The 16,025-nt window shown below is 36.4% G+C and overlaps 1 protein-coding gene across 1 annotated transcript in view; it reads right to left on the bottom strand.

Moving 5' to 3' along the window:
* Positions 1 to 16,025, bottom strand: part of foxj3 (forkhead box J3) — an 84,994-nt gene that overhangs the window by 35,137 nt on the left and 33,832 nt on the right. Inside the window, exon 3 of the mRNA XM_069918939.1 lies at positions 4,420 to 4,494. Coding sequence (XP_069775040.1) covers positions 4,420 to 4,494 — 75 coding nt within the window. The remainder of the gene's footprint in view (positions 1 to 4,419; positions 4,495 to 16,025) is intronic.

Genomic DNA, 16,025 nt, shown 5'->3' with positions numbered 1-16,025 from the left:
TCGAGTTCCCAATGGCCCAAAGACAATGTAGTTACAGTTGAGATGTAAATTTACCCTTTCATATTGCTAAATAAATTGATTTACAAAATGATTTATTTGTGAAATACATATGCTTGTATGTAGTGAAATTTGTGGTAGACCCAATACCAAGAATGAGGTGCATGTTTGTAGTATGCGTGTGGGTTGGGGCAGAAGGAGGGGTGGTGCGGGGTGCTATGGATGTGGCCTGGAAGCCAAGGGGTCAGCAGCTCGAAAAAGTTTGGGAACCATTGCTACAGAGCATTGGATAGGAAGTGAATCCACAGAACCATAAAAGCATTACTCTCCTCTCGTCGATGGGACTGTTGTTTAAAGAGGGCTCGCAAAATCAGGGTGGACCCCTACCATCTTGCAAGCAGCCTCTTCCGGTATTTCCCATCAGGAAAAAGATACAGGAGGATCAGCGCCACCACAACCAGGCTGAGGAACAGCTTCTTCCCATGGGCAGTGAGGCTACTGAATGACTGCTAAAAGAACTCACCATTACTCTACTATTTATTAAGAATATTTATTTTGACATACATGCACTGTCATTGTGTTGTGTCTGTACTTGTGTTTTGCAGTGTCCTCTGGTCAATGGTGCAGAACGATCTGCAGTGTGGAACAGAGAATGTTGTTTCGTCAGGTTGTACTGGTACAATCAGATGACAAATAAACTTGAGCTTGAAAAACATTTTAATATAGTATCTGTTATTTTTATTTATCATTCACATCCTTATGTCTTGTCTGGAATATTACATGAAGGTGCGTTTGTGAAAAGTAGCAAAGCCAATTGTGGAAACAATGTACATTTGAGTTAAGATTTTTATTTCTGTTGAATTGAGCTTTGTTATTTACAACTGAATTTTGTGAATAATTAAATCTAATTGCTAAAATAGCCAACTTTCAATCAGTGGAGCCATTTAATCAATGGGTGCACCAATTATCTAGTTGCTGGCTCCATTACATATTACAGTGACAATTGGCCTCAATGCTCTAACATCCTTAGGGACCTTTCAACTAAAAGACCACATCTTCATTCCTGGGCAGCTGCGAGATCCCATTACTTTGGGAGAAGTGCAGGCAAATGTTATTGTTGTGTACTGAAAAATCAGGTAACTTATTTGATTTTTTTAAAAATCTGCCATGTTAGAAATTTGAAATAAAACAGAAAATGCTGGAAACATTCAGACAGCATCTGTGGAAAGAAAAAATGATGGAATTCAGCAGGATGTAACATTTGATTTCTTTATTTGACTCAAGCAATTGCACATGGATAAATCATGAGGAGATTGCCGAATTCTGTAGAGGATTTAATTACAATCCTTTAAATCAGATAATTTCTGTAAAACAAAATTACAGCTAAGAATTTTTATTCAGTTGAGATGTAACCTTTTGTTTAATAGGTACATGCATCTTTAACCTAATTTAATCTCTGGCCTGATATTGCTGCACAATGAGAAAATACCAAGGTTGCAAAAGAAACAGACAGAAATGATCTCAAAAGTAAACGGTAAACACATCCAGCGTCGGAAGGCAGCAATAGCAAAAGAAACAAAAATCCTACAACATTCACTAATTTCTCCTTTCATAGCCGCTGGCTGACCTGCTGACCAGCATTCTCTTCCAGTATTGGCTAGGGCATCAGTAAAATTTGTCTGCATTTCTTCAAGTCCCCTTGTTTAAAATAAAGTAATAGGGTGAATCCTGGGAATTATAGACCAGTGAGTCTTACGTCAGTGGTGTGAAAATTATTGGAGAGAATTTAAAATCATTTGGTGAAGTACGGTCTTCTCAGGGCAAGTCAATGTGGCTTTGTAAGGGAAGGTCAAGCCTAATGGAGTTTTTTTTAAAGGAGGCAGCAAAAGAAATTGATGAAGGCAGGACAGTCGATGTGGTGTATATGGACTTTATTTATGCATTTGACAGGTGCCCCATGAGAGACGTTCAGAAAATCATAGGATCCTTGGCTGTGTGGATTCAGAATTGGCTTGCCTGCAGAGCGTAGAACTGGACAGAAAGTATTCTTCCTAGAGGTCAGTAACTCATGGAAATCTGCAGGGACCTGTTCTGGGAATCCTGCTCTTTTGTGATTTTTAGAAATGACCTAGATGAAAAGGTGGAAGGATGGGTAAATAAATTTGCGATGATATGAAGGTTGTCAGAAATTACAACGGGCTATAGACAGCATGCAGAGTTAGGTAGAAAAGTGGCATATGAAGTTCAATCCAGATAAGGGTGAGGTGATGCATTTTGAAGATCAAACATGAGGGCTGAGTACAGTGTAGTTAATGGCTGAGTTAATGGTTGGATAATTAACAGTGTGGAAGAATAAAAGGGTCCAAATCCATACATCTCTCAAGGATCCCACACAGGTTGATAGGATAGTTAAGAAGGCCTATGGGGTGCTGGATTGAGTTCAAGAGTTGAGAGCTCATGTGGCAACTCTACAAATCTCAGATGAGACCGCACTTAATGGGTTCAGTTCTTGTCACTTCATTATAGGAAGGAAGTGGAAGCTATAGAGAGAGTGCAGAGGAGATTTACCAGGATGTTGCCTGGATTGGAAAATATGAAGCAAGGTTAGCAGAGCTAGGACTTTTTTCTCTTGGGAGTGAAGGATGAGAGATGACAATAGATGTCTACAAAATTCTTAGAGGCATATAAAAGAAGACATCTGTACAAACTAAAGGAAGGAAAATTTAGGGGAGACATTAAGACAAGTTTAAAAAAATATATATATACAGGGGCTTGGCTGCTTGGAATGCCTTATCAGGGATGGTGGTTGAAGCTGAAATATTAGATGCATTTAAAAGACTCAGACATGGATAAAAGAAAAACAGAGGGTTATGAAGTAGAGAGAGTGCAGTTATTTTTGATAGGAATATATAGGGTGGCACAACATCGAAGGACAAAGGGCCTGTACTGTGCTGCAGTGTTCTATGTTCAATTTAATGGTATCCCACAGTTACCAAAGAATGAAGATAAAACCTCTTGGTCGAAATTCTTAGCTGAAAGACAACACAGCTTGAAGTGCAGAATTCCCCAAGTACTTCAGGACAATATCAGTTTGATTTTTATCATTATATTCCATGGCCTTCTATGTCACCAGTAAGTTATAGCCAATGCATGCTGAACAGGACTGCCTATTCAACACCAATAAAGGAATAGTTTTACACAGTATTGGGATCTTCCACAACTGTACATTATTACTCTTGCAGGATTTATTTGAAACACACAAAGCACCAATAACAAGTCACTTTCTCAATTTCAATGTGCTTCCAAAGAATATTGTATTACCAAATGCCAAATTATCTTGACTTTGAGATTTATGATCAATCCAGATTTAACGTGAGGGGAATGCAGTTCCTGCTGGATATGCAATCACATCAAAAAGATACCCCAATTCTGCAAATAGCATTAAAATCATATTGATGGGAATTGGGATGGGGAAGTGTTCATTTAAAGTTTGGGGATGAGCTAAGCATTTAGAAGAGTTACTATGCTCAGTGCCCAAGAAATATAAATTCATGTCCCAGGAAATTGTTCACTAACTCAGTTCTGGAATCTAGTTGCATAATTTTGTTCTGCTTTAATGTGAAGGTTAAAAAAAAATTAATGAACAAAAACAAAAATTCAGTAGTTACTTGTTGTTTTATGTCAAATCTGCAAACAGGTGCATTCTGCTGAATCTCAACTCTAAAGATGCTATCTGATTCCCTATACCTGATTGGCCAAACCATTCCTTCTATAAATTTTTCAAGAAATTCTGCTTGATCAATCTCTTGAAAAAATGTCACAAAAATTTATTTTACATAAATGTCTGCCTCAAAAACCACAATTTATTGTTGTAGTAGATTTACAAGTTCACATATCTATTTCTGTGCCATATAGATGATGAGAACAGTCCAAGGATTTTTAAAATAGTTTGCCTAAGCACAGTGACAGAAATTGAACTTTCTTTCTACAAACAAAACTCCTCCAAAACCACTGTCCTTTTTTGGAGAAATCTTTCATTTAACGAGAAATTAATACTTTCAGTGCCTTGACTCAATCTCATCAAGCCTGACGTACCTTCAGCGGAAGTAAATATTTCAAGATATTTGCTTGTTTAAAGAGAGCAAAAGAGTCAGGAGTAATGACAATCAACATCACCAAAATGTTAACTGGACATTTCTACCTAGAGATGTGGTGTGACCTGCTGAGATCCTCCAGCAGTTGTTTGGTCAAGATTCCAGCATCTGTGTTAGATTTCACTTGGTCATCATAATTAACATAGTACTGAAAATAGCTGGAGAAAACTTACTGCAGAAATTTTAAAATTAAAAGCTACACTTGCTTAATTTTTATTCTACATTTTTTGAGAGTACTATTTTGCAGCATAAATATCTGAAAACGTACCTTTCCTGGGTCATCCTTGGACCGAGGCACTTTCAGGAAACATTTATTTAACGATAAGTTGTGTCTAATGGAATTCTGTAAGAAAGTACCAAAAAAAAACGAATTGTTAAATGGATCAAGGTCAACCGATGTAATGAAAAAATAATGCAACAATATTTTGATCAACACCAAATAAGGAGTTGCTGGGTCTGATCTTTCAAATTGAGACACTTCATCCAGCACATTTTTCCCCCCTAAAGCTGCGGTCTGATCTGCTGAATTTCTCCAGCAGTTCATTTTGTTTTGCTCCAGATTGCAGCATTTGAATGATCTTGTGTTACCAATGAAGGAGTCATCATTGATTGGCATCTTCAGACTGGCTTGCTTATTCCTCAATAGATCAATATTTCAATTTGTTATTCCATAGAACCTCAAGACAAACATGCATATATCTCATATGACCCCAAAACTATTTCCAATCAACTTGTTTAATTTTAAATCTCTTTTTTAATCTAAAGGCATGCAAGCAGTGCAAAGGAGTGGAAGTGAATGGTGGTAGAAGGTTGGGGGGGAAGAATCAGGAAAGCAATAATATGAATCCAACAGTTTAGGAAGTCATATGCCAACAACAAACTTTCAAAGACTGGATTCATATTGGTGCCTTTAACAAAGAAAAGAGGCTCTCCAGGTGGACTCTAAGAATCCAACTGAAAATAAAAGCATCTCGTATAGTATTTTTATTAATTCATCACATATCAGCAAGTATAAAAAGTGGAATAGACAAAAGTACTGGAGAAAATCAGCAAGTTACGCAGCATCTTTAGGCAGTAAAGGTAAATATTTTTGTGTATTTCACTGCAATCCCCATGTCTGAAGACTTTCCTGTTTAACTTAAAAAGAGCACAGTAGAGAAAGCAAACCTGGAGCAAAAAGTGCACGAGGATAGATTTAGATTCAGGACTCATTAATTAGCTCATGGGGAGCTAGACTTGTGCAAAATTAACAAATTGTTAGATGAATTTCTTTTGTTAATACTTTCCTGATTCTCCAATTTATTCTTCTCCAATGTTCCCCCTTCTACCCTGTATATTCCACCTACGTACTCAAACTACGTACCACTTAGGCTGTCAATTTTCTGAGCTGTTTATTATGAACCTTTGTTCTCTTTACCTTTAAAACTCACTAATTCCATTTTCAACACTGCTCTTATCCCTTCTTACTATGCTTTGGTTCCATTTCATTATCTTAATAACTCCCCAGATATACAGTAAATCTTCCAATAATGAAATTAGCCCTAGTCTGGTTACAGACAAGGTGCAACCAGATCAACTAAAAAAAGACTATAATCACAGCTTATCAATGATAAAAAGGGATACAAAATGGGATTGCTAGCTCTAGGTTTCTGGTTACAGAATGTTTGGACAAGCGTGAGGGCTGGGTTAAAGAGAGGTTGTTTAAAGTAATTTAAGTCAAACTAGATGCAAGTTTAGATCCTTTTTACCTTTGTGCCTGCTACCCTAGTCAATTAGACGATCACCTCAGCAGAACTTCTAATGCCACCCCATATTCCTCAATTCCCTTCATACCTAAAATCCTAATGCTCTGAACAACCACAGCAACCGAGCCTATGAGGTAAAGACTTCTGAAGATTTGGGGAAGAAATTCCTTCCCATCCCAGGCCTGAATGGCCAACCATACATTTTGAGACTATGCCTTCTAGCTCTGTACAGACTAACTAGGGGAAATATCAACCCTGCACTTACCCTGTCAAACCCCAACACAGATTCTCGTTCTGCTAAACTCTGAAGAAAAAGGCAATCTGCTTAAAATCACACCAAATTCAAATTTACTGTCAGAATACATTTTTTTCATGTTATTTATCTGCAGATTTCTTTCTCATTTAATTAACTTGTCTAGATCGTCCTGAAGCCTCTGCACATCCTTCTCTATCCATGGTGCCACTTAGATTGCACGAGTGGAACATCTGGATATACCACACATCCAAATCACACCACTAATCACAGCCTTCCAACTTGAAAATGACCTATTTATTCTTCCTCTCCATTTCCCCATTAATTTAACCTCAATCCATGCCAGCATATTATGTTCAACACTGTGCTCTCTTTAAAGAAAATAATTTTGTGTGGTATACAATGCAGGCTTTCTGAAAGTCCAATTCTATCACGTCAACATGTTTTATCTCACTATTGGTTTGATTTTTAAAAAAATATATAAACAGTATTTTCTGCTTTTTGTCCAATTTCCAGCATCTGTTACTATTTTGCTTTTGTTACATGATATCAAGTTTGATTGACCAAGCAAACAATGATACAGGAAGGTACATGGGGGGTGGGGTGGGGTGGTGGTGGTGGAAAGCACACCAGCTCAGCAACTGGGAATTCTGTTATTGTTAGGATAATTGGGCAAGGGATCCATGGTTTCAGTGAGCAGACACCGTTTTACCTCTTAAAACCTCAGTGAACTGAAAGGAATACAAGAACTGCAAATGCTGGAATCTTCAGCAATCAACAAACAGGTCAACGTTTTGAGTCAGGACCTTGTCCTGAGACCTCTGAAATAAGAGAGGGCCTCGACAAAATTGAACTTCCAAGAGTAGTGCAGGCGATACCAAAGGCTGAGCAAGGTAAGTGTTCTACTCAAATAATGTAATTTAGATAACCAGCAAATTGTTTTCTGAGTCCATGTGGAATTGTAGTGATTGTACTTTTAGATTTAACTTTGTAAGATACTTCAATTGTTGGTAAATGCATCAGGCAGTTTCCTGGAACTTCCTTCAGTGGGATATATAGTTTTATTCTGTATAAAGTACTGGTGAGACCGCACCTGGAGTACTGTGTCCAGTTCTGGAAGGATATACTGGCTTTGGAGACGGTCCAGAGGAGGTTTACTAGGTTGATCCCTGGGATGAAGGGGTTGACTTATGATGAAAGATTAAATCGTCTAGGATTGTATTTGCTCGAGTTCAGAAGAATGAGAGGAGATCTTATAGAAACATATAGGATTATGAAGGGTATGGATAGGATAGATGTAGGAAGGTTTTTTGAGCTGGCCGGGGAAACTAAAACCAGAGGACACAGTCTCAAGATTCGGGGGAGTAGATTTAGGACAGAGATGAGGAAAAATAGTTTTTCCCAGAGAGTAGTGAATGTTTGGAATTCTCTAACCAGGGAAGTGGTTGAGGCTGCCTCATTAAACATATTTAAAATTCGGTTATATAAATTTTTACATGATAGAGAAATTAGGGGATATGGGGAGAAGGCAGGTAGGTGGAGTTAGGTCATAAATTAGATCAGCCATGATCGTATTGAATGGCGGAGCAGGCTCGATGGGTCATTTTTGGCCTACACCTGTTCCTACTTCCTATGTTCCTAAACTTCAAATTTCTTTACTACTGAACATGATTGAGACAGAATTTGAATGAGAGAGACCTTTTCTGAAATGAAACTCAAGCCCACTGGTTCCAGGACAGCTCCCAGGGAATAATCCCAAATCCCATTCCACATTTACTGGTGTGTCCCTGCAAACATGCTCAACAGCCAACTCCCTTCTGATGTAAATTATGGTGTAATTTACAGCAACTGATTAATCTACCTGTAGTTCTTCAGGATGCAGGAGTAAACCCGTGTAGTTAGTGAATGCGGAAACTCCACAAAGTACCCATTAATCTTGCCCCTGAAGCTGTGCTCACAGCTTCAATACCATGCTGCCCTTTCATTCTTTTTTAAAATTTTCCTCTTTAACTTACTTGTAGGAAACCAAATATTTTCCCTTGCAGGATCAAAGTGACAAGATCACCTTAGTGATGTACGGTACAGATATACAGACATTATGAAAGTAATTACAGACTCCTGGTAAAGCAGTTACGCAAGTTATACTGACGTACATACAAAGATAAATGCTCAATTTCAGTGCAAAGGTCAATCTTTGTTAGTTGAGTCATTAGAGAACTATTTGGTACGTGGAAGTAACATCACCCAAGGCAGGTAATCCAATTATTGGTATAGGACAGGGATTCAGTTGATATGTACAAGGGCCACACACAAGTTTTATACTATTGTATCATATTTATAGAAGCAATCAGGATACATTGTAAAGGTATTCCCTAAACACCTAGTGATTTGCTAACGAAATGACGACGCCACTGATCAGCCACATCCTACACTTATACTGACTGATTCTAATCAGGCCAATTAGATCTCAGTGTAAATTGATTAAGCCCAGGCCTAATCTTACAGAAGAACAAAAACCGCAGATGCTAGAATCTTGAGTGAACTAATTGAAAGGACTCAGCAAGTTGGCTAGCATCCATGGAGATAAATGGTCAATGTTTTAAGATTGGGATCCTATAATCGAGACATTATCAACAAAGGGTACTAGCTTGAAATGATGACTGATCACTTCTCTCTGCAGATGCTTACTGACCCAAAGCTGGTCTTTGTGCCTTCAAAGTTACCTCTTAGAATTGTAGTCACTGGATAAGATCAGTATTCTATTTACGAGGTAAAACATAAAAACTTGTGGACACCATGGTTGAAGAAAAAACACAATGCTCGAGAAACTAGGTAGGTCAAACAATGTATTTTATGTAGCAAAGATATGTAATCAATGTTTCAGGCTTGAGACCTTCATCAAGGTTTTAAAAAAATTTAAGACAGGCACCTGAACATTTAATCCCTTTACATTCCCAACACAACACACAGCATTTCACAACCAATAAATTATTTCAGAACTGGTTACAGCAGGCAACTCAACTGTCAAACACACGCAGAGAGCAAATGATATGAATGACAAGCAAAGCAACTTTGGTTGTTTTGGTTGAGGGAGTTTATGTTGGCCAGCAAACTTAGTTAAGAAACAAGCCTGTTTTATATTGCACTGAACTTTAATTCCTACCCAAAATACATCACCTCCAATAATAATGGAAGTGATATTTTAAAATGCACACTCACATTCCAAAATAGTAGTTGATTAAAATCATACTTAGAATTACCAACTGAGGGATGCTAATATCCTTTGTACGAAAAAATACACATGCTGTGATTCAAACAACATTAATAACACCTATCACACTACACCAAGACTGTTACTATTATATTATTTTCCTAGATGATAATCAAACCTTAGTCTTTTTTTTCTCTCCTGTAGGTACTGACTTGTGCTAGTGTATCATTTCAAAAGGCAGGAGGCAAACTGCAAGTAGGCTTGAAAAGTGCTCAAACTCAGCCTGACCCTTTTTACTCCATCATGTCCAAGCACCTTCACACACTTCTTCACCCTTCCAACAAAATAAATCTTCTATGTACCAAATTGTGCAATTAATACTTTTACTAAATTCATGCAATCAAATAAATTATTATTGGACTACACGCGGTCAATTCCCAACACAGGTTCTTATTCTCATGCCATGACATCACAACAGCAACATTTTATTGATTCTAACTAAATTAGGATAGCAATGCAGCTATAAATGATCCTGCAGAAGAGGTACTGGAAATATTGGAACAGAAGCAGACTTTCAAGCACTTTAGTGAAACAAAACTGTAGTTGCTGGAATCTGGAGCAAACAATGAGCTGTTGGAATAACTCAGTGGGCCAGGCATTATCCACAGGTTTTGGATTAGAACTAATTACACTGGACAAAGAAGATTTTGCTTCCTGAACACTTGTGGGTGAATTTTATGAAGTTTGGATTGCTGAATCAAATCACCCTAACATTTTCCTACCACTTTTTCTGACATCCCTTTTTCCAAAAGATAATGGAGATTTAATACCACTTTACTTGCAGACAAATAATTTTTAGACTTTAATCGAGCAACAAATACAGTTTTTCTTTAACACTAATTTCTCCCCATCGATGTCTAATATGAAAGCTTATTTAAGGGGTCAAATTATTTCTTATAAAGTTAATATTAAGAAAAAATCTAATAAACAAAGATCGGAATTAATTAAACAAATTGATATACTATTTGCTTAAAATAAAGATACATACATGGTGAAAAATCTGGTAAGTTACTGGCAGGACAAATTAATAAGATTAATAAGTGAGATGATAGAATTAACAACAGATCATTTTAAAATTAATGAGACTTTTAGAGAATTTTATTCCAATCTCTATACTGAATTTAATAATAATTTCACTTCAATGTCAGAGTGTTTAGACCAAATTAACCTACCCACCCTATCTTGGGATAAAAGTACAAATCTCAGGAAGAACCATCTTTTGCTACCTCCTTGGCAATCTGGTAAATCTCCAGGACCAGATGGTTTTCCTGCAGAATTTTATAAATCCTTCTCCAAATGGCTTGAACCTCACTTAAGTTCTGTGCTTAAAGATTCATTTACAGGTGGTAAGCTTCCCTTATCTTTTAATGAGGCTAATATATCCCTTATTCTGAAAAAAGGGAAGGAATCAAAAGAATGTGCATCTTTTAGACAATTTTCATTACTTAATGTTCATACGAAATTTTATCTGAAGTTTTAGCACAGGGATTAGAAAATTACCTACCAATAATGATCAATTCTGACCAAACTGGTTTTATTAAAAATCATTATTCTCATAATAACATACATTGATTATTGATTATATATTTACCCTCCACCCTAACAAAAGAATGTGTTCTTTCTTTATTGCTGAGAAAGCATTTGATTGTGTACACTGGAAATATTTATTTGCTATTTTAGGGAAATTAAATTTTGGTCCACATTTCAATAAATGGATTAAATGATTATATTCATGTCCCATGGGTTCAATTTGTTCTAATTCACAACAATTGAAGATGTTTAGGTTGTATAGGGGAACACGTCAAGGATGCCATTTAAGTCCTTTGCTTTTAGTTATAGTACAAAAACCTCTAGCTGTCGCCCTCCGACAGTGCAGAGAATTCATAGGAATAAATAGAAATAGAGTTGAACATAACGAGTCTCTTTACATAGATGATCTATGCTCTTTATTTCAAATCCAGAAGTTTCTATGCCAAATATATTAACTTTGCTATCCTAATTTTGCCAGTTTTAGGGTTACAAATTAAATTTATACAAGAGTGAACTATTACCTGTAAAGGGATCTTTTCAATATATCCCATTTTTCCATTCAAAGTAGCGAAAGACCAATTTCAATACCTTGTATTACAATTACAAAAAGTTATAAAAATTTATCGAAAGAAAATTTCTTAGTATTATTTAATCAGATTAAAGTATTATTATCGGGAAGGTCACCATTATCTATTACAAAAATGATTGGATGTATTAATTCAATTAAAATGAACATTTAACCTAAATTTCAGTACTTTTTTCAAACCTTACCAATTTTCATTCCCAAAACCTTCTTTAACTCATTAGATTCGGTTATTTCCTCATATACATGACAGGGAAAAGAACCACATACAAATAAAGCCCATCTTCAAAAAACTAAAGGGAATAGGAGATTATCACTTCTAAATTTTCAATTTTATTATTGGGCAATTAATTAATTTACTTTTATTATTACATTTTGATACATTAATGAACTTCCCTTCTTGGGTAGAAATGGAACTGAAGTTTTCTCAAGAAAATCATCTATGTTGGCAATTTTAGCCTTTTCCTTTTCTAAATTGACACATAATCTGATAATGAGAAATAGGTTGAGGATTATGGGCTCAATTTAGGACATTTTTTTGGTTCTAACAGTTTTTCTCTTGCTCATCCCATTTTGAAGTGTCATTGATCCATATGTTTTGGGAATGTCCCAATTTAGGAAGAATTTGGGAAATTTTAAAAAAAATTATCAACAATTTAAGTTCAAAATAGAACCAAGCCCTTTAATGGCCTTGTTTGTTTTTTCTTGTGTCTGCATCTCAAGAGAAAGTTTTAGCTTTTAGCAGATTGATAGTCAGACAAGCAATTTCAATGAAATGGGAAGATGAATCTTCAGGAACTGATGCACAGTGGTTACATGATGTAATGTCATATTTAAACTTGGAGAAAATTAGATACATTACAGGTAGAAAGTTTCAATTTGAAAAGATGTGGAACCCATTCATAGAATGCTAAAATAATTGGTTGATTTAGATAATTTGGATGCTCCAGCGACTCTCTGTCCAGTTTCTGAAGGTCACTATGAGATCCATTTTTTTTTTAAACAAGGTAACTTTGATTAGAGGGAGAGGTAGATTAGATTTAGATTCAGTTTTTATTTTCTTTTTATTCTTTTTTAGATTAATTTATTATATACGGGTTTAATTATGGTTGTCCTAGATCATATTATCACATTAGACAGATTATTATTCTGTGTTATGAGCAAGGGTTGGTATAATACAACTCGTTTGTTTTCTATCCAGAATTATTTTTAAGAAATACTGTTAAAATACTGTTAGGACATTTTTTTGGTTCTAACAGTTTCTAACAAATATGGATGGATTTGAATTATTTATATTAATTAGTGATATGTATATGATACAACATGCTTTTTTGCTATTAGTAGACTTTGTATGTAGGATTTATCTGTTAAATTCAATAAATATTTCAAAAAAAATTTCCTACCACATACCTTTTATAGATGAAACATATTTTTGTGATTTCCTGTCATATTTTAAGTCTATTAGTATATTGCCCACAAAGCAGGTTGTTTGGTCAGACCAAGCATGCCTGGACTGCAAATGTTGCTATGCAAATGTTGTCTTGGGCATGCTTAGTCAGGATAGATGCAGACAGGCTATAAAAACAGCTCACATATACAGATGCTGTTCATTACACTGATTATAGATTGGACACATATTGATGCACATATTCTTCAGGCAATAGTGTGGCGAGTGAGTGTCTTCAGGAAGATTCAATACAGCAGAAAATGTTCTGTCAATGTCGAAACAGCTGTGATACATACTGTTACATTTGTAGTGAGTATACACTTCAAACTCAAAGATGCAGCATGACTGCACTTATTAAGAAAGCCTATGAACTCTACTTCGGTTGTAAAATTGGTGACCAAGACAAACCCTGGGTTCCTCATATTAGTTGCACAACATGTGTAGTCAATCTGAGAGCCTGGCTCAGAGATACATTATGTGATTAAATATGCTAAACTTAATAAAAGCTTAATTTAATGTTTCTCTGACTTCCTCCGTGATACAGCAAGTCTGAAATTATCTTTGCGTTCAGCTTGAAGTTGTTTTTCATAATCCCCAACTTGTTTTCAGGAAGAAAACCATTTGGAAAAAAAAATTGTTGTCCAGTGTATTCAAGACTTAAATGGGATGGGGAGATATCAACTACATCAACTGGTGAAAGAGCTGGAAGGGGCTAAGAGGATGTAGGGTATTAGACAGAAGGTGGGAGAAGTGGGGAGACAGAGACCAGTACATGGGGAGGGGAGAGTTAGAGAGAAAGAATGGGAGTAGTTAAAGAGATGCAAACAATGGAATCAGATAGAGGATATGTTACCTAAACTATAAAAATCAATGTTCAAGCCACTGGGCTCAAAGCCACCTAGGAGGAATATAATGTGTTGTTCCTCATGTTTATGTTTGCTTCAATCTGGCAACAAAAAAAAAATGTTTTCTAGCAATAGACACCCATATTGCTGGATTTTAAAAAAAATTAAAAACACATTGAGGATAGATTTTTTTTTCATTTCAAGCTTCCATCTTTTAATCTGCCTAGAGTAATAAATCATGAATAAACACCTGCAGAGAACACATAATGCATGATGTCAGTACAAAACTGAAGTCCCTGTGCTATAATAAACCTAGTCAAGAGTATAAATGAAATTATGCTTACTTCACAAAGCTGAGTCTCTGGATATGCCTAAATAATATTTCCCCACACATGATGGCAAGTTGTTAAATAAAAAGAGGGAGCACACTACTTTTACCATGGGGTAGAGTGTTGGGTCATAAAAATTCTAATTGATTTGCTGTTTCTTAGTCCTGTAAATTTCAGTAGTCAGAGATTGCTTGTCTTCAATAATTACCATATGTGACAGTATAAAAGACCCATGGGCATATAAGACCACCCCCACCCCATTTCAGTAGGGAATATTAAGAAATTTTTTTGGTGTATCTATGGGTAAGCAAATAGGACAATAGGAAAAATCTTTTTAATAATAATACTGCTGTAAATTACTAGAAAAAAAAGCATTTTAGCCTTAGCAGAAAACATTTCATAAAAGAACAAGCTACAGTTATAATCTGCTGGCATTTTCGTGCAATGGATGTTTTTGTACGCAATGATAAACCATGCCTTATCAAGAAATGCAAGACCAACCTCTGTTCCTGCAAAACCCTGACACCCTTGTTCTTCTCCTAATCTCCTGGCCTCATTTTGGTAGTAACACATTTCCCTGAATTGCTCAGTTTTTTTTTTAAACTCCTCCTCAAGTTCTGGCCAATGTCAGGCTGGGCAACGAAGGTTACATTTACCTTTTTTAAGCAGTCTGTTGCTCTTGTTCTTGCTTTCTCCACTCTTGTATCATTTTTGCTGCAGGTGGAGCCCCAAAAACTATTACCATGCTCCTTATTTTAGTTTCCCACTTTTAGTTTGTATCCAATAGTATAGCTTAAGTGCTTTCCTGTTGTAGCCATTTTGAAGACAAAATCTTCCACTGCTTTCACCATTCATTTATATTTCAGGACACAAGAATAGATGGCGGTCAAGCCAGTGAGCCATGCAGCAACGACGATCAGTCTCAGTGTTACTCATGATTGTCACCCTAATTTCAACTTCACATACAAGACCCTGGGGATATTTTTGATCCATTTTCTTCTGGGGGGGGGGGCGGGGTGTTACATGCCATCAAATATCGTACATGGTTTTGAGGGATTATGGCATTTCTTTCAGTTCTTGAAGTGGCTGTTCAATTTTTGCTAGCACCAAAGTACCATTTTCATAAAGTCTGGACACCCAATGCAGAGGAGGACCTGGGAGTGCTGCAGGCCTGACCAAGACAGCTGTTCACAAGCCCAGGCTACAATCCTTTCACCTTGAATTTCTGTCCAAGGATATGTTCCTAAGGTGTCCAAAGGTACACTTTTGACCTTTGCAAGAGGTGGACATTCATCTAAGATGACATTACAACTCAGTTTTTAAACTTTTCATTTGGGAACTTGTTTTGGGGAGTATCAATTGCACTCAAGAAAGCAGCTAAGTACAAGACAAAGAGTGCAGAGACAATTTACAAGGATGTTGCTCAGATTTGAGCTGATTTTTGGGAAAGGTAGGTTAGGATTTTATTCCTTGGATATCAGATAATGAGGGGAGATATGATAGTGGTATTCGACATTATGAGGGGTATAGACAGGGTAAAGGCAAGCAGGCTTTTTCCATGGAGGTTGTGAGATGAAAACTAGAGCTCATGGTTTAAGGGCGAGAGGTGAAATGTTTAAGGGGAACATTAGGAGGAACTTCTTCACAGAGGGTGGTGAGAGTATGGTACAAGCTGTGGATTTGATTTTGATATTTAAGAGAAGATTGGATAGTTATATGGATGAGAAGGGTGCAGGTCAATGGGATATAGTGAAATAAATAGTTCGGCGCAGAGTAGATGAGCCAATTCTATCCTTAGCCTCACACTTAGTAACAAGCCTAAGCATTCATTGAGCTTTTTGAAAATTGTAATCAAAGATCCAATGGGTCAC

The sequence above is a fragment of the Narcine bancroftii genome, chromosome 2, assembly GCF_036971445.1.
Source record: "Narcine bancroftii isolate sNarBan1 chromosome 2, sNarBan1.hap1, whole genome shotgun sequence".
Lineage (NCBI taxonomy): Eukaryota > Metazoa > Chordata > Chondrichthyes > Torpediniformes > Narcinidae > Narcine > Narcine bancroftii.
This window is presented reverse-complemented; position numbering and strand designations above follow the sequence as displayed.